At 38.5% G+C, this 25,553-nt stretch overlaps 1 protein-coding gene across 26 annotated transcripts in view; it reads right to left on the bottom strand.

Moving 5' to 3' along the window:
• The window catches only part of METTL15 (methyltransferase 15, mitochondrial 12S rRNA N4-cytidine), a 230,732-nt gene that overhangs the window by 33,159 nt on the left and 172,020 nt on the right, over positions 1-25,553 (bottom strand). For 23 of the 26 annotated variants that reach the window (XM_086338572.1, XM_086338587.1, XM_086338573.1 and 20 more), the window contains one exon: positions 19,007-19,185. In XM_086338572.1, the coding sequence (XP_086194698.1) occupies positions 19,007-19,185 (179 nt within the window). Of the gene's footprint in view, positions 1-19,006; positions 24,854-25,553 lie in introns of those variants that run through there. The other 3 variants (XM_086338597.1, XM_086338591.1, XM_086338596.1) reach the window with 1 other exon arrangement.

Here is a 25,553-nt window from a genome sequence, read left to right as displayed (position 1 = left end):
CCCTCCTGTAGCATACTTAACCTGCAACGGAACACTTCTCAACTGTGTTGCAATTATTAAAAAAAAAAAAATTTTATCGCTCCCAATGAAATATAAGCTTCCAAAGTATGTCAGGATTATGTGTTACTTCCAGAAGGCAGGGATTATGTTTTCTTCATTTTTCTCATAACAGGCTTATTGAAAGACAAATAGACTATCTTACTGAATTAAAGAATAGATGGCCAATTTCTCCAAAGTCCTATAGCACATAGATTTTAGTTAAAACATAGATTGTAAGTATCTGCTTTTTTCCCCTACCATATCAAAATTTAATACTGAACTCAGCCCCTGACCCAAACTTTTATTTTCTGCCTGCTTTAGCCTACCAAATTGTTCCAGAAGCAGTGCTTTGGATAATGTCCAGAGAAGGCTACTGATTTCTAGAAGGATGTATGTTCATTTTGAAAAACAATGCTTCAAGGACTCAAGGTGTGTGTGTGTGTGTGTGTGTGTGTGTGTGTGTTGATGCCATTAATCTCACTTAGGGGATTTAGCCTAGAAAGGAAATATTCCTTGCTGATCCAGAATCCCTTAAATGTGCATAAAAATATTTACTATAGAGCTTCCAATAATAGCCTCCACTAGGAAGTAAGTCAAATACCTAATAATGAATATAGGATTAAATAAACTATGGTATTTCTTATTGACTAGTATATTAGAATAAAAATAAGTAACATAATAAAACATTAAGTGAATAAACTCTGAAGTTATATACTTTCAATCATTTCAGCTCAAAAAATTTGAGAATAAATAAAAACAAAGAGATGATATGCCAAACTATATATATGTTGTGGTAGTAGAGTAGTATTAAACGTTTTTAAAGCTTTCACGTGAATTTCTTAATGTTGTATGACATAAATGAGGATGTTTTTATAATAGAGAAAAAAATTTTTTTTTTTTTGCCATGTGGGATCTTAGTTCCTCGACCAGGGATCATCCTCAATGGAAGCACAGAGTTTTAAGGAGGTCTGTATATTAGAGAAAATTTTACATTATCTCTGTGATCATGAATTTTAGTCATTTTTACATGTATTTGTGAAAAAGATTCTATCAACAACTAGATAAAAGTAAACTCCTCATATTGATTAGTTTTTGTCAAATTCTATAATATTTCTAGCACATGGCTGTTGCTGCTGCTAAGTCGCTTCAGTCACGTCTGACTCTGTGCGACCCCACAGACGGCAACCCACCAGGCTCCCCTGTCCCTGGGATTCTCCAGGCAAGAATACTGGAGTGGGTTGCCGTTTCCTTCTCCAATGCATGAAGGTGAAAAGTGAAAGTGAAGTTGCTCTAGGTAGTTTTAAAATATAATTTCTAATCATCACAATAATCTTATAAATTAGGAAGTATCTTTATCTTAGAGAGGATTAGAATGATTATATAACTTGTGCAATTTCACACATCTAGTAAACAGCAGGGCTAAAATTTGAATCCGAGTTTCTGTGCAATTCCAAAATGAATTTCTTTTTCCATTATTCAGTGATACAACAGAATGAAGAGTTGTGAACCCTGACTAATAATGCAAATATGCAAGCAGTATAGCAAGACAAGCAACCTGGCTTTTATTTTAAATTTGTCATGAAAGTCCATGTTCATCTACAGAGCACAGGGATGAAGTCAACAATGTAAATATCCTACCTGCTAGATTATCATTCTGTTTCAACTTCTGAGATACGTACCTGAGGCACATAGGCCTCAAGATTAATGCTTCGTAGTGGACTTTACATAAATGTTAACACTCTTTTTTTTTTTAAATAAGAAAACATAGTACCTTCAAATCATTACCATGATACTGTCTCTAAAACAGTTCACTGAATAATAATAATTAGGCATCAGAGATTTTCACTCAACAATAATAATTTATATTATTTTTAATAATTACCACATTCTCTCCATTGGAAAGACTGATGCTGATGCTAAAGCTCCAACACTTTGATGCAAAGAGACGAATTACTGGAAAAGACCCTGATGCTGGGAAAGACTGAGGGCAGGAGAAGAGGCCAACAGATGATGAGATGGTTGGATGCCATCACCAACTCAACGGACATTAGTTTGAGCAAACTCTGGGAGATAGCGAAGAACAAGGAAGCCTGGTGTGCTGCAGCCCATGGGGTGGCAAAGAATTAGACATGACTTAGTGACTAAACAACAACAACAACAATAACATTCTTTAAAATCCAAGCCTAGAGCTAATTATGTCAGGGCTAGCTTGTCACCTGGTTAATGAGATTCTCATGCATACTGAATGAATTGGCAGTCAGCCCATCTTTAGAGTTCTTTGATGTGATGAAGAAAAGAGGGCCAGAGGGAAGGTAAAGTAACAGCAGGAAATGTTTTCAAGAAAAAAGGGATGCTTTCTCCACTCTTGGTCTTTTCTAACACTGCTTCTCAAGCTTCAGGTTCCTAGCTTGATGACTGTAACATCTCTGCCTGCTGACATCTTAACCATCCCTTCAAAAAGTGAGACAGCTGCTGCATGTGTAGGAAATCTCTACTGGTGAATCCATTATAAAATTTTTTCAGCATTTGTTCTATTCACTAAAATGCATTTCACCACTCAATACCTGCTCACTCACTCATTTTTATGTGTTCATTCAACAAAAGTAAAAAAAAAAAAAGTCTACTAGAGATCAGTCTTCATTGGGTATTTAAAATATATTGTCTGCTTCAGTTATCCAAGAATTCTGTGAGGTTGCTATAATTTATATTTTCATATTCAGTTCAGTTCAGTTTAGTCGCTAAGTCGTATCAGACTCTTTGCGACCCTATGAATTGGAGCATGCCAGGCCTCCCTGTCCATCGCCAACTCCCGGAGTTTACCCAAACTCATGTCCAACGAGTTGGTGATGCCATCCATCCATCTCATCCTCTGTTGACCCCATCTCCTCCTGCCCCCAATCCCTCCCAGCAGCAGGGTCTTTTCCAATGAGTCAACTCTTCGCATGAGGTGGCCAAAGTACTGGAGTTTCAGCTTCAGCATCATTCTTTCCAAAGAACACCCAGGGCTGATCTCCTTCAGAATGGTTGGATCTCCTTGCAGTCCAAGGGACTCTCAAGAGTCTTCTCCTACACCACAGTTCAAAAGCATCAATTCTTGAGCGCTCAGGCTTCTTCACAGTCCAAGTCTCACATCCATACATGACCACAGGAAAAACCATAGCCTTGACTAGACGGACCTTTGTTGGCAAAGTAATGTCTCTGCTTTTTAATATGCTATGGGAGTCAGACATGACTGATCAACTTCACTTTCACTTTTTACTTTCATGCATTGGAGAAGGAAATGGCAACCCACTCCAGTGTTCTTGCTTGGAGAATCCCAGGGATGGTGGAGCCTGGAGGGCTGCCACCTACGGGGTTGCACAGAGTCGGACACGATTGAAGTGACTTAGCAGCAGCAGCAGCAGCAGAGGTTGGTCATAACTTTTCTTCCAAGGAGTAAGCGTCTTTTAATTTCATGGCTGCAGTCACCATTGGCAGTGATTTTGGAGCCCAGAAAAATAGTCTGATGCTGTTTCCACTGTTTCCCCATCTATTTCCCATGAAGTGATGGGACCAGATGTCATGATCTTTGTTTTCTGAATGTTGAGCTTTAAGCCAACTTTTTCACTCTCCTCTTTCACTTTCATCAAGGGGCCTTTTAGTTCCTCTCCACTTTCTGCCATAAGGGTGGTGTCATCTGCATATCTGAGGTGACTGATATTTCTCCTGGCAATCTTGATTCCAGCTTGTGCTTCCTCCAGCCCAGTGCTTCTCATGATGTACTCTGCATAGAAGTTAAATAAGCAGGGTGACAATATACAGCCTTGACATACTCCTTTTCCTATTTGGAACCAGTCTGTTGTTCCGTGTCCAGTTCTAACTGTTGCTTTCTGACCTGCATATAGGTTTTTCAAGAGGCAGGTCAAGTGGTCTGGTATTCCCATCTCTTTCAGGATTTTCCACAGTTTATTGTGATCCACACAGTTAAAGGCTTTGGCATAGTCAATAAAGCAGAAATAGATGTTTTTCTGGAACTCTCTTGTTTTTCCCATGATCCAGCAGACGTTGGCAATTGGATCTCTGGTTCCTCTGCCTTTTCTAAAACCAGCTTGAACATCTGGAAGTTCACGGTTCATGTATTGCTGAAGCCTGGCTTGGAGAATTTTGAGCATTACTTTACTAGTATGTGAGATGAGTGCAAATGGAACCCACTCCAGTGTTCTCGCCTGGAGAATCCCAGGGACAAGGGAGCCTGGTGGGCTGCCGTCTATCGGGTTGCACAGAGTCGGACACGACTGAAGCAACTTAGCACTGAGAATTCTTTGGCATTACCTTTCTTTGGGATTGGAATGAAAACTGACCTTTTCCAGTCCTGTGGCCACTGCTAAGTTTTCCAAATTTGCTGGCATATTGAGTACAGCACTTTCACAGCATCATCATCCAGAAATAGCTCAACTGGAATTCTATCACATCCACTAGCTGCGTTCGTAGTGATGCTTTCTAAGGCCCACTTGACTTCACATTCCAGGATGTCTGGCTCTAGGTGAGTGATCATACCATTGTGATTATCTTGGTCATGAAGATCTTTTTTGTACAGTTGTTCTGTGTATTCTAGCCACCTCTTCTTAATATCTTCTGCTTCTGTTAGGTCCATACCATTTCTGTCCTTTATCGAGCCCATCTTTGCATGAAATGTTCCCTTGGTATCTCTAATTTTCTTGAAGAGATCTCTAGTCTTTCCCATTCTGTTGTTTTCCTCTGTTTCTTTGCATTGATCGCTGAAGAAGGCTTTCTTATCTCTCCTTGCTATTGTTTGGAACTCTGCATTCAGATGCTTATATCTTTCCTTTTCTCCTTTGCTTTGCACTTCTCTTCTTTTCACAGCTATTTGTAAGGCCTCCCCAGACAGCCATTTTGCTTTTTTGCATTTCTTTTCCATGGGGACGGTCTTGATCCCTGTCTCCTGTACAAGGTCACAAACCTCAGTCCATAGTTCATCAGGTATTCTATCTATCAGATCTGGGCCCTTAAATCTACTTCTCACTTCCACTGTATAATCATAAGGGATTTGATTTAGGTCATACCTGAATGGTCTAGTGGTTTTCCCTACTTTCTTCAATTTAAGTCTGAATTTGGCAATAAGGAGTTCATGGTCTGAGCCACAGTCAGCTTCTGGTCTTGTTTTTGCTGACTGTATAGAGCTTCTCCATCTTTGGAAGCAAAGAATATAATCAATCTGATTTTGATGTTGACCATCTGGTGATGTCCATGTGTAGAGTCTTCTCTTGTGTTGTTGGAAGAGGGTGTTTGCTATGACCAGTGCATTCTCTTGGCAAAACTCTATTAGTCTTTGCCCTGCTTCATTCCATATTCCAAGGCCAAATTTGCCTGTTACTCCAGGGGTTTTTTGACTTCCTACCTTTGCATTCCAGTCCCCTATAATGAAAAGGACATCTTTTTGGGGTGTTAGTTCTAAAAGGTCTTGCAGGTCTTCATAGAACCGTTCAACTTCAGCTTCTTCAGCGTTACTGGTTGGGGCATAGACTTGGATTACCGTGATACTGAATGGTTTGCCTTGGAAACAAACAGAGATCATTCTGTCATTTTTGAGTTTGCATCCAAGTACTGCATTTCAAACTCTTTTGTTGACCATGATGGCTACTCCATTTTTTCTGAGGGATTTCTGCCCGCAGTAGTAGATATAATGGTCATCTGAGTTAAATTCACCCATTCCAGTCCATTTTAGTTCGCTGATTCCTAGAATGTCAACGTTCACTCTTGCCATCTTTTGTTTGACCACTTCCAATTTGCCTTGATTCATGGACCTGACATTCCTATACAATATTGCTCTTTACAGCATCGGACCTTGCTTCTAACACCAGTCACATCCACAACTGGGTATTGTTTTCACTTTGGCTCCATCCCTTCATTCTTTCTGGAGTTATTTCTCCACTGATCTCCAGTAGCATACTGGCCACCTAACGACCTGGGGAGTTCCTCTTTCAGTATCCAATCATTTTGCCTTTTCATACTGTTCTTGGGGTTCTCAAGGCAAGAATACTGAAGTGGTTTGCCATTCCCTTCTCCAGTGGACCACATTCTGTCAGACCTCTCCACCATGACCTGCCCGTCTTGGGTGGCCCCACAGGGCATGGCTTAGTTTCATTGAGTTAGACAAGGCTGTGATCCTAGTGTGATTAGATTGACCAGTTTTCTGTGATTATGATTTTAGTGTGTCTGCCCTCTGATCCCTTCTTGCAACACCCACCATCTTATTTGGGTTTCTCTTACCTTGGATGTGGGGTATCTCTTCCCAATACCTCTCTTCCAAAGTAAGGAGCAGCAGCTGTGCTTTGCCAGAGCAGCCAGGAAGAGATTTTCAGATTAAGAAACATCAATTCAGAGAAGGTAATAAATGCCCAAATTTACAAATTTAGATGACAGAGTCACTTCAAATCTACCTGATTGAATAGTTCCTGCCTCCTCTAACCCACTCATTTATCCTTTAAACCAGTTCCCAGAAGATGAGTGCTGAGGCTGCTCTGGAAACTTAGATACGGTTACTCTACATTCAAAGAGTTCAGGCAGGTTATGAGGAAGACAGAGTGTAATGAAGTAAATGCTCATGTGGCAAGTAAGCAACCTCAGGAGGACAGTAAAAAGAAAAGTTCCGAAAGGATCCAAAATAATGTCTAGTCTTGAAAGAAGCAGACAATTTTTTTTTTCTGTTTTTGAGTGGAAGGAGAAATGAGGAACAACATATCTTGCAGAGAAAGATCACATACAAAAGGAGAAAAGTGTGAAAGCATAAAGTGAGTTCTAGGACCATGAATGGTAAGCAATTTGGTGTAGACATAGAGTGCATTGGGTGTGGGATGGAGGGGGAGGCAGAGTGGAGAAGGTGGTGAAGAAATTACTTTAAAAAAAAAACAGGCAGAAGCCAGATCACAAAGAGACTTGTTTTTCATGTTAGGAGTTTAGGTTCTGTCCTACAGATAATAGGGAACCTACTAAGGATTTTAAGGAGATGTGTGATAGTAGGAGATTTGTATTTTATAAATATAATTCTGGTAGAGGTTGGGATGGTGGGGACTGGAGACACAGAAGGTATAGATTCCAGTTAGAAGACTATGGTGAATATTCTGGCATAGATAATAAAGGCATATAATAAAGCAGCAACAGTGGAAATTGGGGTAGAAAGGAACATAATGATTTTAGGAGGCAGAATTTAGAAGTTTTAGTGATACACCATTTCTCTTCAAATTAAGGTTGATTTGAAGGTTCTGATTTGGGCTTTTGAGTAAATGTGATTAGGTGCATTAGAAACAGAAAAAGGGCATGGTCAGTGTAAGCAAGATGAGATTGGAAAGCTGAACTTCATATGCTTGTGGGGTAAATAGTTGATATGTTCAGACAGTAGTGACAAATATGGGTCTAGAGTTCAGAAGAGATTTGAGCTGTACATGGGCATATGGATGATGTCAGGTCTGTAGAAATGGATGGGTTTGTCCAGCATTACATGTACAGTGAGAAAAGAATGAAGGATTGAACTCCTAGCAAACAACAGCATTTAAGGCACAAGGAAAGGAAGAAAAATTAGTACTGAAAGACTCATGGAGAATTATTTGCTCAGATGTCAATATCCCACAGGGCTTCCCTTGATGGCTCAGATTGTAAAGAATCTGCCTGTGATGAGAAGACCTGGGTTCAATCCCAGGGTTGGGAAGATCCCCTGGAGAAAGGCATTGTTACCCACTCCAGTATTCTTGCCTGAAGAATTCCACAGACAGAGGAGCCTGGCAGGCTACAGTTCATGGGGTCACAAAGAGCTGGACACGACTGAGAGAGAGACTTTTACTTCAGTTTATATCTTTTAAAAAATTACCAAAAGAAAAGGGAAATCATCAAAAGGAAAGAATAAAAAAATACTAGAATTAAAAAAGCAGTGCTTATCCTAGTCTATTCACATTCTAGTGTTTTAGCAGCAAAGGTTAGTCAACCACCAGAGCGGTATAGCTAACAGACAGACTAAACTGACGCTTGCAGTTATTGAGATTATGCTATAAAATGTCACAAAGAGATAGGGCAATGAGAATTAAACTTACTAATAGAACACAAATCGTGATATGAAACATGAAATTAAAAACAAACAAACAAAAAACTGGGACTGAGTGAAGCAACACCCCAGAGAGGAGAAGAGAAAATACTAGTGATGGAGAAGGATACAGCAGGGCCTCAGGGCCTTTGTTATTGCTTAGTTTCTTTGTCTTGAGAATGCTTCTCCTAGAATTGTCACTTGGCTGCTTATTCTTTTAGATTTGTGTAAAGGCTACTTCTTCAGGGAAGCCTTCCTAAAACCCCTAACCAGGCTAGGGCCCCCTACTGTACTCTCCGTAAGCCTTGTGTGTGTTAAGTCGCTTCAGTCTTTGTGACTCTATTGAATTGAGTCTTCTTGGCTCCTCTGGCATGGGATTCTCCAGGCAAGAATCCTGGAGTGGGTTGCCATGCCATCCTCCAGGGGATCTTCCCGACTCAGGGATCAAACCCGTGACTCTTAAGTCTCCTGCATTGGCAGACAGGTTCTTTACCACTAGCACCAACTGCAAACTTTGTACAATTATACTAAACCATGTAGTTTAACACTAAACCCTATCTGTTTTCTTCATAACACTTATACAATTTATAATTATTTGTTTATTTGCATCATTATTTGCTTAATACCTATTTCTCTAAGGCCTAGAAAGATTAAACAACTTGGCAAAGTTATACAACTGTTAAATAGCAAAACCCAGGGTTGAATGTAGTTCTGATTTGAAAGCCTGCATTCTCCAGTCACGCCACACTGTTATGAAGAAGTTAAAAGATGAACAAGCTGCTATAGTAGTTTAAATCAAAGACCAAGTTGGGCGATCAAGGATGGAATCATGAAAAATATAAAGCATCATTTAAGTTGGGCTTTAATGGTAGACAGGTTTTAAACCAGTGGAGATGGAAGGAGAACTTTTTATTTTTTGGAGAAAAAAACCATGTTTGGAGGAAAAAGGACAGAACATTTAGGCAGGAATACATAGGATAATTAGAGAGGTGTGAAAAGAATGTTCTAGATTACAGAATGGACCCAAATATATCAAGTTTGGGAGTTTGGGATTAAACACGTGAGCAAAGGATAGCCACTGAAAGTTTTTGAACAAGTAAATGACATGATTAGTAAAGCCGTGATGTCCTAGGGGGTTGACTGGATGTTAAAGAATGGGACAAAGTCCACTAAAATAAAAAACAATTATTAAAAGGAAATGTATGAATCACAGGGGGCTTCCCTGGTAGCTCAGACAGTAAAGCGTCTGCCTGCAAAGCGGGAAACGTGAGTTCAATCCCTGGGTTGGGAAGATCCCCTGGAGAAGGAAATGGCAACCCACTTCAGTACTCTTGCCTGGAAAATTCCACGGACTGAGGAGCCTGGTAGGCTACAGTCCATGGGGTCGCAAAGAGTCGGACACAACTGAGCGACTTCACACTCACTCACTCACTCACACTCATGAATCACAGGAAGTCAGCTGTAGGGAATAGCAGTAGACCTTAAGAGAACTGAAAAGCTTACAGACAAGCATTCTTTCCACACATTTGTACATGGATTTGTGTGTGTATATCTCTGAACATCTCCATTTTCTGGATGTCTATTATTTCTGCAATTAATTTTCTTCACTCTGTTCTTGATTCCCAATTCTCCTAATTACGGCTTTCACCTTGTTCTTGATTGAAAGAGATGCAAATCTGGCCCTAATTCTTCATTCCCAATACCATATAATTATAGATTCTGGTCTTCATGGTTCAAAATTTGAGAGACGTATCTAATTTACATGACTCTTTATAATCAGTTGCTTCAAGGGTAATCAATGAACATGGCTACACAGGTTTTACCCTTCTGTTATCAGGTATTGGGAGTTGGTAGGGACCTATGCAATTGCAAGGAAAGAGGATGTAGGCTGGATGGACACTCCAAAATATGTGTAAGATGGATTTGAGTGAGGAAAATAAATGCTGGTAGATCTTTAAGGAGGTTATTGTAATAATCTAAATAAGGGATAAACAGTGGTCCTGATAGGTATGGAAAAGGAGAGAAGTCAATCACCAGTGAGGATCAGGACAGAATTTTAAAACTGATCAAATTGGGGGGAGGTAACTTAGAAATAATTCAAAGGTATTTCTGAAGTATCCACACTGTGGGCTAGGAAAATGTCTGTTATAGTTTCATAACACATTAGGGATTGTGGGGGAGGTCTAATACACCCATCTTTTGTAAGAAAATAAAACAGACCAGAGTGAAAATTGACTTGTCTTGAATAGCAGCCAATTAGTGACAGAGTGACAGCCATCTATGGGGTCGCACAGAGTCGGACACAATTGAAGTGACTTAGCAGCAGCAGCAGTGTGACAGAGTAAGGAATTAAGAATCAGGAAAATTGAGACTTGGGCAGTAGGTGGTAATAAAAATTGGACCTTGGTGGGGTGGGGTGGTATCCCAAGATTCCCAAGGAAATGGATAAAAGCAATATTCCATGTGAAGAGTTAAAGACGCAAAATGAAAGATACCTATGGTAGTGAAGTAAAGATGAAAGAGTAAGAAAATTGGGCCCAGAATGATAAAAGATGAAGTAGAAGCTGGTCAGGACTAAGTAAGGCTAGCCACAGTTAGCTAGGTATAGAACTTGAAAGAAATCAAATTAGCCAGGAACCAAGAACAGTCTGGCTCAGTACGTAAAGAATCCACCTGCAATGCAGGAGACTGCCTGCAATGGGCTGGGAAGATCCTCTGGAGAAGGAAATGGCAACCCACTCCAGTATTCTTGCCTAGGAAATCCCATAGACAGATGGGATTTAGCCTGCCTATATACAGCCTGGCTGGCAGGCTTCAGTCCATGGGATCACAAGAGTTGGACATGACTTAGACATGACTTAATTTTCACTTGCAAAAGTATACAGAGTATAAAACAGTAAGAAATGGAGTAATGATGTAAAAGGACACATTTCCCTTCTCTCATACCCTAGAAGCAGTCTAAAATTCTGCCATAATCAGGAAAACCATGAGGACTTGGTTATTCTAAATAAAGAATCTGACTTAATTCAAGGTCACATTTAGGATAGAAGATCTCAAGATAATGAAGAATTCCAGGGATTATAAGTGTGCTGGGTCCTGGGATAGGACCATGAGTTGTCCGTTTTCTATTCCTCACAGCTCCCTGAAATCTTACCTGCTTCATTTATTTATTGATTTTTTTTTTCATTTCTGTAATTAATAAGTTTCTACTGTGTGACAGGGTCTTTTCTATAAATAGCCATCACTCTCCCTCTTAAAAGGTTCAATTCAAAGGTCTCTTTGTCTGTAACTTCTACCCAAACCCTCTAAAAGCACATTAAAATCAGTTGCTCCCTTCTCTGTATTTCCATATCCTTTTGTTTTTGACTCTGTTATCCATATCATTTATTATAGGGTGATTTATTATAGGGTGACAGAGTGAATTGCTTATATGACTATTTCCTATATGAGTATATGAGATCCTGGAAGATTGAGCTATCAGTGTTCTCCACTGAAAATTCATGCTGTGCCCTATCATGAGAAAGGGATTTAGAGTAGTGTTGTACATAAGAGTACAGAGTCTAGAGTGAAATTGTCTGTGTGCCTGTGCTCAGCCACGTCTGACTCTTAGTGACCCCATGGACTGTAGCACACCAGGCTCCTCTCTCCATGGAATGTTTTAGGCAAGAATACTGGGGTAGTTTTCTATTTCTTCTTCCAGAGAATCTTCCCAACCCAGGGATAGAACCTTCATCTTTTTACATCTCTTGCACTGGCAGATGGGTTCTTTACTGCTAGAGCTACCTGGGAAGCCTCCAGAGAGAGATTACTAGCTTTCAATTCCAGCTCCACTTGACAAGAGACAACCTATCAAGCCTCTTTGTGTTTTTAGTTCCTCATCTGTAAAATGGGGATAAAAATAGTACTTGCCTTATAGGTAGTCATGAGGACTGAGTTAATAACCGAAAATAATTTAGTGCCTAGTATTAGTTCAAAAAGTGTTAGCTAGCATTATTATTGGAGAAGGCAATGGCACCCCACTCCAGTACTCTTGCCTGGAGAATCCCATGGATGAAGTCTGGTAGGCTGCAGTCCATGGGGTCACGAAGAGTCAGACATGACTGAGCAACTTCACTTTCATGCACTGGAGAAGGAAATGGCAACCCACTCCAGTGTTCTTGCCTGGAGGATCCCAGGGACGGCGGAGCCTGGTGGGCTGCCATCTATGGGGTTGCACAGAGCTGGACAAGACTCAAGCGACTTAGCAGCAGCAGCAGCAGCAGCATTATTAAATTAGGATTAGGCCACAGTCACTTGGGATTAGCATTTCCTACATCCTATTTGGTACTTCAAACTGAGCATAACCAGATTTTTTAGAAGGAAGATTTTCAGGTTTCCCTTTCTTTTTTTTTTCTTCCCACATTTCATTTCATTCTCTTCTGAGTTGAACTTCTTGTACAGAATGTCTCTGGGAAAGATTACTTATTAAAATAAGAAATAAGTTTACTTATGAAATGTCATTTGATAATTTAGCTGGCATGAAGTTACCATACCAATACACACAGGGTATAACAGATTGAACTCAAATTTAAAATGACAGAAGAATAAATGCATTATCATAGGCAGCAGCAAAGACAACTATGACTCAATGGCAAACCATCCAAATTTGACTGTAGGTTTGACCATACCATTTTTTACTATCATCATAATTGAACTCTTGGACATCTTTGTTTATTTCTTATTATGGCAACATTACTAAAAAGAGTGCTTTTTGGGAAAGAAGGAGGAAGCAACATGTAGGCTATTAAAACAACAAAGGAATGGCAAACCAGTCTGATTAGCTTCATCAGGAAACAGTTTATATTCCACTAAAATTTGATGGTGATGCGTTTCTTAATGAATGCTTTATTTTTTACTTTTAAAATTTCTCTCTGAATTAACAAAATTTTGCTGGGAAAAGGTAGTGATTTCAAAGGCAAGTTGAGGCCTAAGCCACCAATGCTACTGTGGAAAGATATACCTTACATGTACCAATGGAAAAAAGAATGACTATTCTTTATAAAACTCATATACCTTCTCATGTAACCTCTAAAGAAAAAATAGCTTGGAATCACACTGTGATTTGCCTGTGGACAGGAATTCCAGGGTAGAAGACCACACTCAGGGTTCTAACTAGTGTACTTATTTGCTCTCTGGATCATCCAAGTACTGGACAAAGAGAATAAAATGCTTAAAAGTGTATTTACACTTTAAAATTCACAGTGAGGTGAAGTGAAGTCTCTCAGTCGTGTCCGACTCTTTGTGACCCCATGGACTATAGCCTACAAAGCTCCTCTGTCCATGGAATTTTCCAGGCAAGAGTACTGGAGTGGGTTGCCATTTCCTTCTCCAGGGGATCTTCCCAACCCAGGGATCAAACCCAGGTCTCCCACATTGCAGGCAGACGCTTTACTGTCTGAGCCACAGAGAACTTTCCAAATATGATCTCCTTTATTGGTCATATTAGGAATTAGCTATCCCTCTCTTCCAGACAAGAAAATAAGTATCAGATAAGATAAGTGACTTATTTAAGTTCACAAATCTAATAAACTGCAGAAACAGAAATAGAACTTGAGGATTTTTGATGCCATGTCCTAGGGAGTCTCACCTATCCCTGAAGCTGCTTTAACTGATACTGAGGACTTTGATGCTTAGGTTCCCTGCTCTTCAAACTGAAGGGCAGAGTACAATTGATTCTCAGTAATAGCTAACAATTTATAATTGTTTTTCCTGAATTTTTATTTTACTTTGGCCGAGAATGTACACATCTTTTTATTGATTTATTTGTTCAACAAGCAATCATTAAGCTCTGGCCTTGTACCCAGTACATGAGTCAGAATAAAGGTTACATCATAGAGTTAGCCAGGGAATAATGTCTATATGTTTAATCAATAAGGATTAGACATATCTAAGAAGCTTCTTCCCACCCCCCTTTTCCCATTGAAAATTGATAGTATAAGCCTTCTGTCAATGTTTGATAATCAATGCATTAATTATACATTTTGTGAATTTGAATCCAAATCCCAATGACCTGAAAAGTGATCAGTATATTTCTCTGATTTTTGCATGAGCTTGGAAACTCCAAGTGAACTTCAATATTCATTAAAGTAAAATATGATTAATAGGATTAACATTGGCTAAACAAAAATAAAGATGATCATCATAAATATTATTCACTTTCACCATAAATATTATTTACTTCCATTTCAAGATGAGAAAGATGCAGCGTAGAACTGTTCAAGTTTACACAGAAAGCAAGTTGTAGAACCAGGACTTGAACTAAGATCTTTACATTAAAATAAATTTAATAGTTAAGATTAAATGGTCATTTTTTTCCCCTTTGATGTATCCAGAGAATTGAAAGAGAAATGGAATTAAGAATAGCTCTGTATGAAATATGAGCAGTTTATTGAGGAAAATAATCAGACTTTTTTTTAATTCAGAGATATCCAGAGCCAAAATCATTTTTAAGCCTACACAAATCGAATATACATTAATCTGCAAAATCTAGGCCATGGCCATTTTGTCAAAATTAAATGCATAAATCTTTTTCCTGAAGAGCTTGAGTAATTTTATATGTACCATTTCTCATCTTTAAAGATTCTTAATTAGTAAAACTATTGTATGAGTATTTTTTTTTCAGAGTATCCCAAGGAGGGCAATGTGTATTTTCTAATTTACCTGAGTATTTTAATATTAATGTTAGACCGTTTTGGTATGGGAGATTCATTTTTTTCATTTCAACATATAATGCACATAAAATTTTTTGAGATGTTAAATTCTTTATTCAAACTAAGCCCCCAAATTTGTGTGTATTTTGCATATAGGACACTTCTCAAATTAGAGCAACCACATTTCAAGAGCTCGACAGACATATGTGGCTAGTGGCAACTATATTAGACAGTATAAGTCCAGGGGAAAAGATAAATAGTAAGCAAGAGACAAGAACAGCACAAACGCTACGACAAGCTAATGCAGTGCTATGGGAGCAAAAAGGAGAGAATCTCAACTAATTTGTGTAGGACTGGAAAAAAATTCCTAAAGGAAGTGACATTTCAACTAAGCTCAAAAGGAAGAGCTGACATTAGCCACAGGAAAGGGTAGGTGTAGGGAACTTTAGTGGAGGGAACAACTGTATATGTGTTATTTACATGAAAATTCCTGGCTACGAGTTTTAAATAGTGTGTATAATCAGTGAAGTCCTTCAGGTTGTTTTTGGAATTATCTTACAAATTACTGACTTGGTAATTTACAAAGTAATTCATGGTAGTTGTAAGTGTTCTGCCCAACTGAAAGCCCCAAATCTGTCTTCTGGAACTCCCATGATTGGGAAAATACTCAAACTGTAGTTATTTGTACTACCAATGGCACTAGGCTTCAGGTTTTATAAATACAGCTTAATCACTTGAATTATTATATAATTCTACTAAGTATATTGTGATTAGAAGAGTGGTGGTCTTTCTTGTTGTGATAGATTATTAGTATTTTGAAAGCAAAGGAAGCAATTTAAATGTTCATCCATATATGGGTTTTACTATGTGTCAGGAACACTGGCATATTTCCCAAAGTGCTTGATAATATTGAACATATTTAGCATGAATTTATGAAGAACCAGAAAAGACATTCAAATATAATCCTGCACATTATAGCCTGATAAAATACAGGTTTGTTAAATAAAGATATTGCTTAGGAACTGTACTAGGTTGAACAGTGTCCCCCAGAGTTCATGTCCACCAGAACCCTGTGAATGTGACTTTATTTGGAAATAAGAATTGTGCAGAGACAATCAAGATAAGATGAGTGTGTACTGGATTAGGGTAGGCCCTGTATCAAACATGACTGATGTCCTTATAATAAAGGAAAGTTGGACACAAAGACAGATGCACAAGAACACCATGTGATGATGGTGTGGCCTGTAGATTTAGTGATGCATCTACAAGCCAAGGATCACCAAGGACTGTTGGCAACTCCCAGAAACTAGGAAGAGTCAAGGAAACATTCTTCCCCAGAGCTCTGCTGATACTTTGGTTTTGGACTTCTGCCTTCCAGGACTGTGAAAGAATAACTTTGTTGTTTTAAGCCATGTAGTGTGTGGTGCTTTGTTATAGCAGCACTATGAAACTAATACGGGAAACTTCTTGGGCTCTCCATTGCTTCCTGTATTTCCTTTATGAAGCAGCTCTCTTAAGGGACTTCTGTTTAAAGGACTTCACAGATTAATCCCTTTCTCTACTAAACACATTGCATTCTACTCTCCAGTGTTCCATATAGTCCTGCTCCCACCAAAAGAACCATAGAACTGTTTGCTTACAGCCCAGGACACTTACTATTGTTAATACATAATTTAATGAAATATCACATGAATGGGTAAAATACGAATACAAAAGGAAACACAGCTGCTGTTTCCATGGATACTAAGTTGGAGACTTTGGAAATTTTTCTCTTATAAAGGTAAGTCATGTACAAATGCAATCAAATTAGATGTGGGTGAGGTAATTATTAAGACAAAAATAATGAAAATCAAGAAAATGTGCTCATTCAGATTGCTTTGGCAGTCTCTTTAAATTCTTATTTAATTTTAATAAAAGCAAAATTAGAGCTTATAGAATATATGCCACAGGTGTGGTTATGTAAGGTATGGTTTATGTAACACACACACACACACACACACACACACACACATATATATATGTTCTATAATTCTCCACTTGAATCAACTTTTTCTATGAGCCACACAATCATAACTTAAAATTACAATAAATAAGAGTGTTACAACTATAAGTACAAGTTTCTAATACCATGTTTTTATTCTATCACTTATTAGCCTGTTAGTTTCATGAAATAGAAGCTTTCTGATTTGCTTCTCATTCTACTTTTAGTATTTAGTAAAATGCCTGGAATATAGCAGCCTCTCCCAAAATATTTTTTGAATAAATAAGCACAAAATGGAAAACAATTTTTTCTGTTTTTCCCTTCTCCAAAGAATTATATCATCATCAGTAAAGTTGTATTATATGGGCTGATTTGAGCCATAAAAATGGATTATAAAGCACTCAAGTTTTCAATGGCATTTACCTAACATGGGGATTTACCTACACATACATGAAAATTCTCATGTTTATATCATTTGTCTTGGCCAAAATACGCTTTTCACAACACGATTTTTCTGAAAACACTTAAATTGTTCCTATTCTACAACTTCATATAATTTCTATTGAATACCATACTGTTATTTTCCCAAATTCATAGATTAGAGTTCTGAGACAGAAAAGCTAGCTTAATTTCTTAAAGGCAGATTCTCAATGATGCCTCAAATACATGACTTTTCAAATTCTAGATCTGATGTTGTCACTGATTAAGTTGTACCACTGAGGATACTGCTCACCATCCCTTGACTTGGTTTCTTCAATTATCAGATAAGGTTCTTTGACTGGATGATCTCTAGGATGCCCTCTAACCCTGAGTCCTCGTTTTTCAACACCGAAAGTTTTGGATTTTCTTATTAATAAAAAATAATGTGACTTCTCACTGCTCTTCTTTCCAAAATGGAAGACAGAGAACACAGCTAGTCAATGACAGAAAGGATAAGGTGGAGATAGATGTGTTAGTACGTATGGAGTAGGAAGAAGGGAAGGGACAGAAGACAGGGTGAATTGATGTCAATCTGCTGGTATAAATGCTTTGGGGGAGAAAATCATGGAATATTTTATGCTGACATAACTGCAAGAATTTACCCTTACTTGTTACAGGAATTTCAATAGTAAGAGGAAAGGGCCTTGAGGTATATAGCAAAAAATTAAAGACTTGGTCCACTCTTCATATTTTATGATTAGTAGCTAAGTAGAACATAGTCTTATTAACTTATGTTATAGAGCAATGGCTACAGGATCTCTAAATCTTGATCTTAGTGAATTTATATTGTTTTATTCCTTGAACTATGAATAATATTAAGATAGAGGCAACTACAACTAGGTTCTTTTTACAAGCTACATAAGTATTCCCTTTTTTCCTTCTTTGGCTACTTAAAGTAACTTACTAAGAACTTTTGAAAAAAATCTTATTACCTTTGGTAAATGAAAATGATGTAGGATTTCAGATGGTCTAACAAGATGAAGAATTTACCACTGGAATTCTGTTAAATAACTGCAGGAGTTGTATTTTTGTCTTAGAAAACTTTCATCATGGAACACAGCTGTGAAACAACTTTGGCTTCAAACAGAAAGGCTATAATAAAGCACCTCCTAGCTAGACTTAAGTTCAAGAGGTTTATAGTGGCGAAGAGCAGAAAAGATGAAATGTTTCAATAAGCCCCTCAGGCTGATTTAGTTAGCATTCACAAAGTAGAATAACCTATACATCACATACTCTTTGTTAGCTGGTTGTTTAGAATAGATGGATGAGTCACTGGATTTTATTTTAGCAGTTGGGCAATGCAATTCTCCTTTTGCCCAAAATATTAAAATGCAGAAATGTGAAACTAAGAGAGGTAATGTCAGATCTTATACAGGATGCTTATCAACTACTGTGATGGATCGAGAAATTCTTCCACTCCTGTCATTCCACATTTCACCTTGGTAGGCACAAATGATAAATCACCTCATGCAAAAAACAAAAAATTCTATTATTAAACTAATCAGCAAACTACAGTATATTTTAAAAAATTGTTTGTGGGAGAGAGGTGTTGGAGGGGAGAGGCTTGCAAAACCAAAAAAAGCTGGCATAAGAGAAGGATAGGCAAGATTCTACCCTGCATGATTTCAAGTACAGATAAATCCCTCTGGGACTTCAGGGGATTTATACATACACACACATACACGCATATATGTATATATATTTTTTCTTCTCTCAGACACTGTTTAGAATTAATGAGGGTACCTGCAACAATGCTGGCAAGCTGCTGGGTTCTGGTGATGGGGTAGAGGCCGCGTGCTTGAATGATTGCTGAAGCGATTTTCTTGGCGTGCTTCTCCTCTCCGTATGCTCTCAGGATGGACGCAAGTGCCTGTTGATCTAACGCGTTCACAACATCCGCTGCAGTGGGCATATCAGGGTACCTAGGCACAAGAAGGGTCAGTTAGTACACTGATGTCAGTTGTCATTGATAAGAGGTAAAACTTCACGGAATTGAGATCAAGTCAGGCATACACACATAGTCTAAGAGGGCTTCTGAAGCGTTTAAAGTCACAGACTGAAATCTTACACAAATGAAACAGATTTTTCATTTAAAATACCCATAATGATGGAAGTGGGACTGTGTGGGACATTCAATAAGGTCCAGGGCAGCAGAAAGTTAAAATACTTTATTAGCCTCTGGTTCAGAAAGAAGTTATTATTTCTTATGGAGATTTCTCCTAAACTAAAATAATGGAAAATATTTTAGATTTAGTTTGTTCAAATTTTAATTACTGCTTGAATTTTTTATTTCAGTACAGAAGCTAAAAGGCTTACTGATATTAAATGAGTCTATATCTCAGGAACTTAACTAAATGTAAGGATGTAAAGTAACCTACTACTTATAAGAGGGTACAAATTAAATTCAGAAAGTCTAAATAAGAAGATGCTGCTGGTCAGTTTCCCTCACAAAAACTAGAATGACCTTAACAGTAATACCATATATTACTTCAAAATGTTAACAATAGTGGCGTACACACTCATGACAAAAGTCACCATGGGGTAAAACCTGATAGTTAAACAACACTAAACAGGCCTATATGGCAATTTCAGGTGGAGGAGATGAAGTAATTTGACCTCTGGTCAAATAGAATAAATTATAGTCACAAGAAATAATATTCACTTTGTCAGGTCATTCCAATATACTTTACTTTAGGGAAATGGGTCAAGGAATGATAAGTGTGAGCTGAGATCTTAATTATTAGAAAGACAGCTTTCTAATTATTAGAAAGAACTGTACTATTACGCAGCTAATAGTACAGTTCTTGCTCCTGTAGTTACTGTGTTAGATTGATTGTTGGTACCATACTGTAATGACTTTAACGAAGATATGGTAGCTTTAAGACCTGACTGTCAATCAGAATGGGGTTGTCAACAAACACCTGAATCCATAAATATAACACTGCAACAAACAAAAACACCAAAACAACACTAAGCCTTTCTAACACGTCTAGTGCCTCCAGAAAAAAACTTTATTGTTATCCTTGGCTTGTCCCCTATATCGCCATGACCGCCATCTCTTTCCTTCTCTGTGCGTGCATGTGTGTAACCTTATTTTCCAGATCCTATTATTCATTTTTTATGGCTGCCATGGTACCCCCAGATCAATGAACATCCTATAAGGTGGCCTATTTCCATCCAACATGCATTGCTCCTTCAATAATGGCTTTAAGGATACAGGTTTAATCTGTAGAGTCAGATCAACCTTGATTAGAATCACAACTGTGCTACTCATATTATGTATTTGTACCTATTGGAGCCTCAATTCAAACCTGTAAAACGAAAGTAACAATACTTATCCCACAGAATTGTTCAGAGAACTAAGGGTTCATGCACTGATAAAACAGACAGCATAGTGCCTGGCACAGAGAATCTCAATGAATGTCACTGTCCTTTCAGTTCAGTTCAGTCACTCAGTCATGTCCAACTCTTTGCAACCCCATGAATCGCAGCACGCCAGGCCTCCCTGTCCATCACCAACTCCCGGAGATTACTCAAACTCATGTCCATCGAGTCGGTGATGTCATTCAGCCATCTCATCCTGTCGTCCCCTTCTCTTCCTGCCCTCAATCCCTCCCAGCATCAGAGTCTTTTCCAATGAGTCAACTCTTCGCATGAGGTGGCCAAAGTACCGGAGTTTCAGCTTTAGCATCAGTCTTTCCAAAGAACACCCAGGACTGATTCCTTTAGGATGGACTGGTTGGATCTCCTTGCAGTCCCAGGGACTCTCAAGAGTCTTCTCCAACACCACAGTTCAAAACCATCAATTCTTCAGTGCTCAGCTTTCTTCACAGTCCAACTCTCACATCCATACGTGACCACAGGAAAAACCATAGCCTTGATTAGACAGACTTTGTTGGCCAAGTAATGTCTCTGCTTTTGAATATGCTGGTTGGTCATAACTTTCCTTTCAAGGAGTAAGTGTCTTTTAATTTCATGGCTGCAATCACCATCTGCAGTGATTTTGGATCCCCCCAAAATAAAGTCTGACACTGTTTCCACTGCTTCCCAATCTATTTCCCATGAAGTGATGGGACCAGATGTCATGATCTTCGTTTTCTGAATGTTGAACTTTAAGCCAACTTTTTCACTCTCCTCTTTCACTTTCATCAAGAGGCTTTTTAGTTCCTCTTCACTTTCTGCCATAAGGGTGGTATCATCTGCATATCTGAGGTTATTGATATTTCTCCCGGCAATCTTGATGCCAGCTTGTGCTTCTTCCAGCCCAGCATTTCTCATGATGTACTCTGCATAGAAGTTAAATAAGCAGGGTGACAATATACAGCTGTGACATACTCCTTTTCCTATTTGGAACCAGTCTGTTGTTCCATGTCCAGTTCTAACATTGTTTCCTGAGCTGCATATAGGTTTTTCAAGAGGCAGGTTAGGTGGTCTGGTATTCCCATCTCTTTCAGAATTTTCCACAGTTTATTGTGATCCACACAGTTAAAGGCTTTGGCATAGTCAATAAAGCAGAAATAGATGTTTTTATGGAACTCTTTTGCTTTTTCCATGATCCAGCGGATATTGGCAATTTGATCTCTGGTTCTTCTACCTTTTCTAAAACCAGCTTGAACATCTGGAAGTTCACGGTTCATGTATTGCTGAAGCCTGGCTTGGAGAATTCTGAGCATTACTTTACTAGCGTGTGAGATGAGTGCAATTGTGCGGTAGTTTGAGCATTCTTTGGCATTGCCTTTCTTTGGGATTGGAATGAAAACTGACCTTTTCCAGTCCTGTGGCCACTGCTGACTTTTCCAAATTTGCTGGCATATTGAGTGCAGCACTGTCTTTTAGAGATTTTCTATTGCTAGATTTTCCAAATGTCATTCTTGGCCCAACCAAAAAATTCCTGTTAGATTTTTACCTAGCTGTTAATTCAATGGCCCAAACCACCAAGCATCAGAATGAATCTTCTTAGTGATGATAAATTTAGACTCACAGGGTATATCCAGTTCTACCATAGAATATATATCCAATTCTACTAGGAGAATCCTACGATTAGTATGGATGTACCTAGCAGTTTTTTTTTTTTCTTTAACCTTCTATTTTTGAATAAGAAAATTAAAAGAGCATTTTACTCAAATATAGTTCAGTGATTTTATTTTACTGTCATGATAACACTGAATAGTGGTGTAGAAGTTTCCAGAGGGCGAATGCTGCAAAAGGGACAATATTCTGGAAAACTGACAGGCTGCTAGGAGGTTTCAGATGTTGTTGTTGTGTTGTGTAGTTGCTCTGTCCAACTCTTTTGAAACCCCATGGACTGTAGCCCCCCAGGCTCCTCTGTCCATGGAATTTCCTAGCAAGAATAGTGGAGTGGGTTGCCATTTCCCCCAGGGGATCTTGCCAACCCAAGGATCAAAGTGAAAGATTGTTGCTATGAGCTGTGACTGATGCCGGGATTCTTGGCCTCTAGAGGAGAGGAATTCGATCAGGGGCCAGTGAAGAGGCTTGATCGTTCAGAGCTTTTGTGCAATAAAATTTTATTAAAGTATAAGAGACACAGAATAAGCTTCTGACATACACATCAGAAGGGGGCAGAAACAGTGCCCCCTTCACAGTTTATAGCAAGAAGTGATAATACCTATTCAGTTCAGTTCAGTCACTCAGTAGTGTCCGACTCTTTGCAACCCCATGAATCGCAGCACGCCAGGCCTCCCTGTCCATCACCAACTCCTGGAGTTCACTCAAACTCATGTCCATCGAGTCGGTGATGCCAACCAGCCATCTCATCCTCTGGTGTCCCCTTCTCCTCCTGCCCCCGATCCCTCCCAGCATCAGGGTCTTTTCCAATGAGTCAACTCTTCGCATGAGGTGGCCCAAGTATTGGAGTTGAACTTCAGCATCAGTCCTTCCAATGAACAGCCAGGACTGATCTCCTTTAGGATGGACTGGTTGGATCTCCCTGCAGTCTAAGGGACTATCAAGAGTCTTCTCCAACACCACAGATATCAGCAAGCTGCTAACTAGAGAAAGGAAATACCTCAAAACTGAGAGTGGCACCAGGCCCCTCACCCACCACATGCATGTTGAGATCACACTGGCACAAGGTGAGTCATCCTGGGTCACAAAACAATTGACATGAATCTTGAAAAAAGGCAGATTTCCAAGCAAATACATAGTTCATTACATAGCTTAAGAAAAATATTTCCATAAGAAAAACGCATTGGTTACTTCAAGGTTTGAGAAAAGTTAAGTTCAGATGGAACCAGGTAATGGCAATACAGAAGTTTAAAAGAAACCTTTTAATTTTGTATAGAGAAGGGGGAAAAATGTCTGACACTTGTAGTTTGTTTCCTCCTGCTGCTTAAGAGAGAGAGAAAGAAAACGTGCAGTCTATGACACTTGCAGTCTATTTCCTCCACTTGGGGACCCCTAGCCATCCTGCCTTTAAGCCTCTCAAAACCTGCGTCTTCTGCATTGCAGGTGGATCCGGATCCTTTACTGTTGAGAATAGGCATTCAAATAGTGGAGAAGCTAAGATACAAAATCTTTCCCTCCAAATTCAAAGTTATGAGATCTTGTCATTCCTCCAGAGATCACCCACTTACAAATTACTACACTCAGGAGAGAAAAAAAATATTAATGTAAGTAGCAATCTATTCATTACCTTCTAGTGAAGAATGCAACTGACAGCAGAGCTAGACCCACAAGTCCTTGTAGCTCAGAACTTCTTTCTTCTACATAAGAACTTATTATAATCTGAAAGCTATTGCTGAATTTGGGATAGTACAGAATAAACTATGCTATAACATTCCAGTGTTAAATAGCAAAAGGTTAGGAAAGCCTCTTGTATCCATCTTTAGCACAGGGAAATATCAGCTTTGCTTTCAGGATTTGTCTGGCCAGATTTATTGGCTTGGTCTCCCTCTTCCCATAATACCACTTAGATTAGCATTAAACATATTTTCATCTCTAACTTTCCTTTTTCTATGAAGTCATGTGAACCAATTTCTCCTTTCTGAATGCTATGTAATTCCTTCAGATCTGTTAACATATCTTATTAGTCTATGCTATCTACCTGGAAGCCATCCTGCTTTTCAATATATATTTGCTCAATACTATTCTTATCTATTACATATTGACTTAGAGTTTAATTCTCAAGGGCTTATTTTCATGTTCTTAGGGGAGAACCTCAGAAACTCTCGATTCACAGACTACAGTTGGATGATGATTTTACATTAACAATATGGAGATTTACTACTACTAACTCAAAGCATTGTTCATTGTATTTTACAAGGCATTCTTAGCAAGACACAAGAACAGCAGAAATTTGCTTGACATTTTATTACCTCTGCCCAACAAACTCAATCTCCAAACATGAGAAGATAGTTGACCTTTACTATTAGTCACCGGCCTTTAAAGGATTTTTATTATTTTCTTTTATGATCACATTCTTCATTCCATGAACGCCAATTTGTGCAAAAGAAGGTATAAGGTGCAGAACAAAAAGGTTCCAACAAGTATGGGTCACACTCTAAGTTAGCAGGTCATAGCAAAACATGGGCAACAGTCTACGTGTGAATAATTTCCAGGAGATGAAGAAGTCTGTGGGGGGAAAAGTCAAGGTCAACTCAATATTACATTGTTGACTTAAATTGGACATTAAACTTCTCATATATAGGTCCTTCTGACAGACTGGAAGAAATGTTGAAAAATCTATGTTTCAGTACAAATGTTTGTGCAGGTCTAGGACTGCAGATTAGTAATTCAATAGTTTACAAATTTAGATATGAGAAAGTCTAATGTTCTTTTTAGAAAGTAAGCTTCCCAAATATATGGATCATGACACATAATTTGGTGGTGGGTTTGCATAAAATGAGAAAAAAAAAATGTTTAAGCCTTGTTTTGTAGATGCAGGCTATTCAGTTCCTGGGCCAGAGTTGGGCAGAGAGACAAGTGCTAATCTAAGCTTTTATAATTATTTAGATTTAAAAGAAGTTATCCTATACTTTCCTAGAATGTGACCCTCTTTGTGGTTATTTAGTATATATTACCTATTTAAATGATGGAAAACAAATGTAATTCCAAGGTGGTGAGGAATGAAGAAGAAATCAAAAGCTGTCTTACACACAGCACTATGTCTGATTCAGTACCATAAATTTTAGATTCTCTGGAGAAGGTTGAATCTTTGTGACCATACAAGAAACAGGACAAAACACACAATTGCTGACCTCTGGAATCTTGCCTTTATGCAGTATTCAAAAGAATATGGATTAAGTAAAGTCCCTTTTACTTTTCACAAAAG

The sequence above is a fragment of the Bos grunniens genome, chromosome 15, assembly GCF_055505025.1.
Source record: "Bos grunniens cultivar Pamir isolate PY7600 chromosome 15, Bosgru_T2T1.0, whole genome shotgun sequence".
NCBI lineage: Eukaryota > Metazoa > Chordata > Mammalia > Artiodactyla > Bovidae > Bos > Bos grunniens.
The sequence above is the reverse complement of the archived record's forward strand: the minus strand, read 5'-3'. Positions and strand labels throughout refer to the sequence as shown.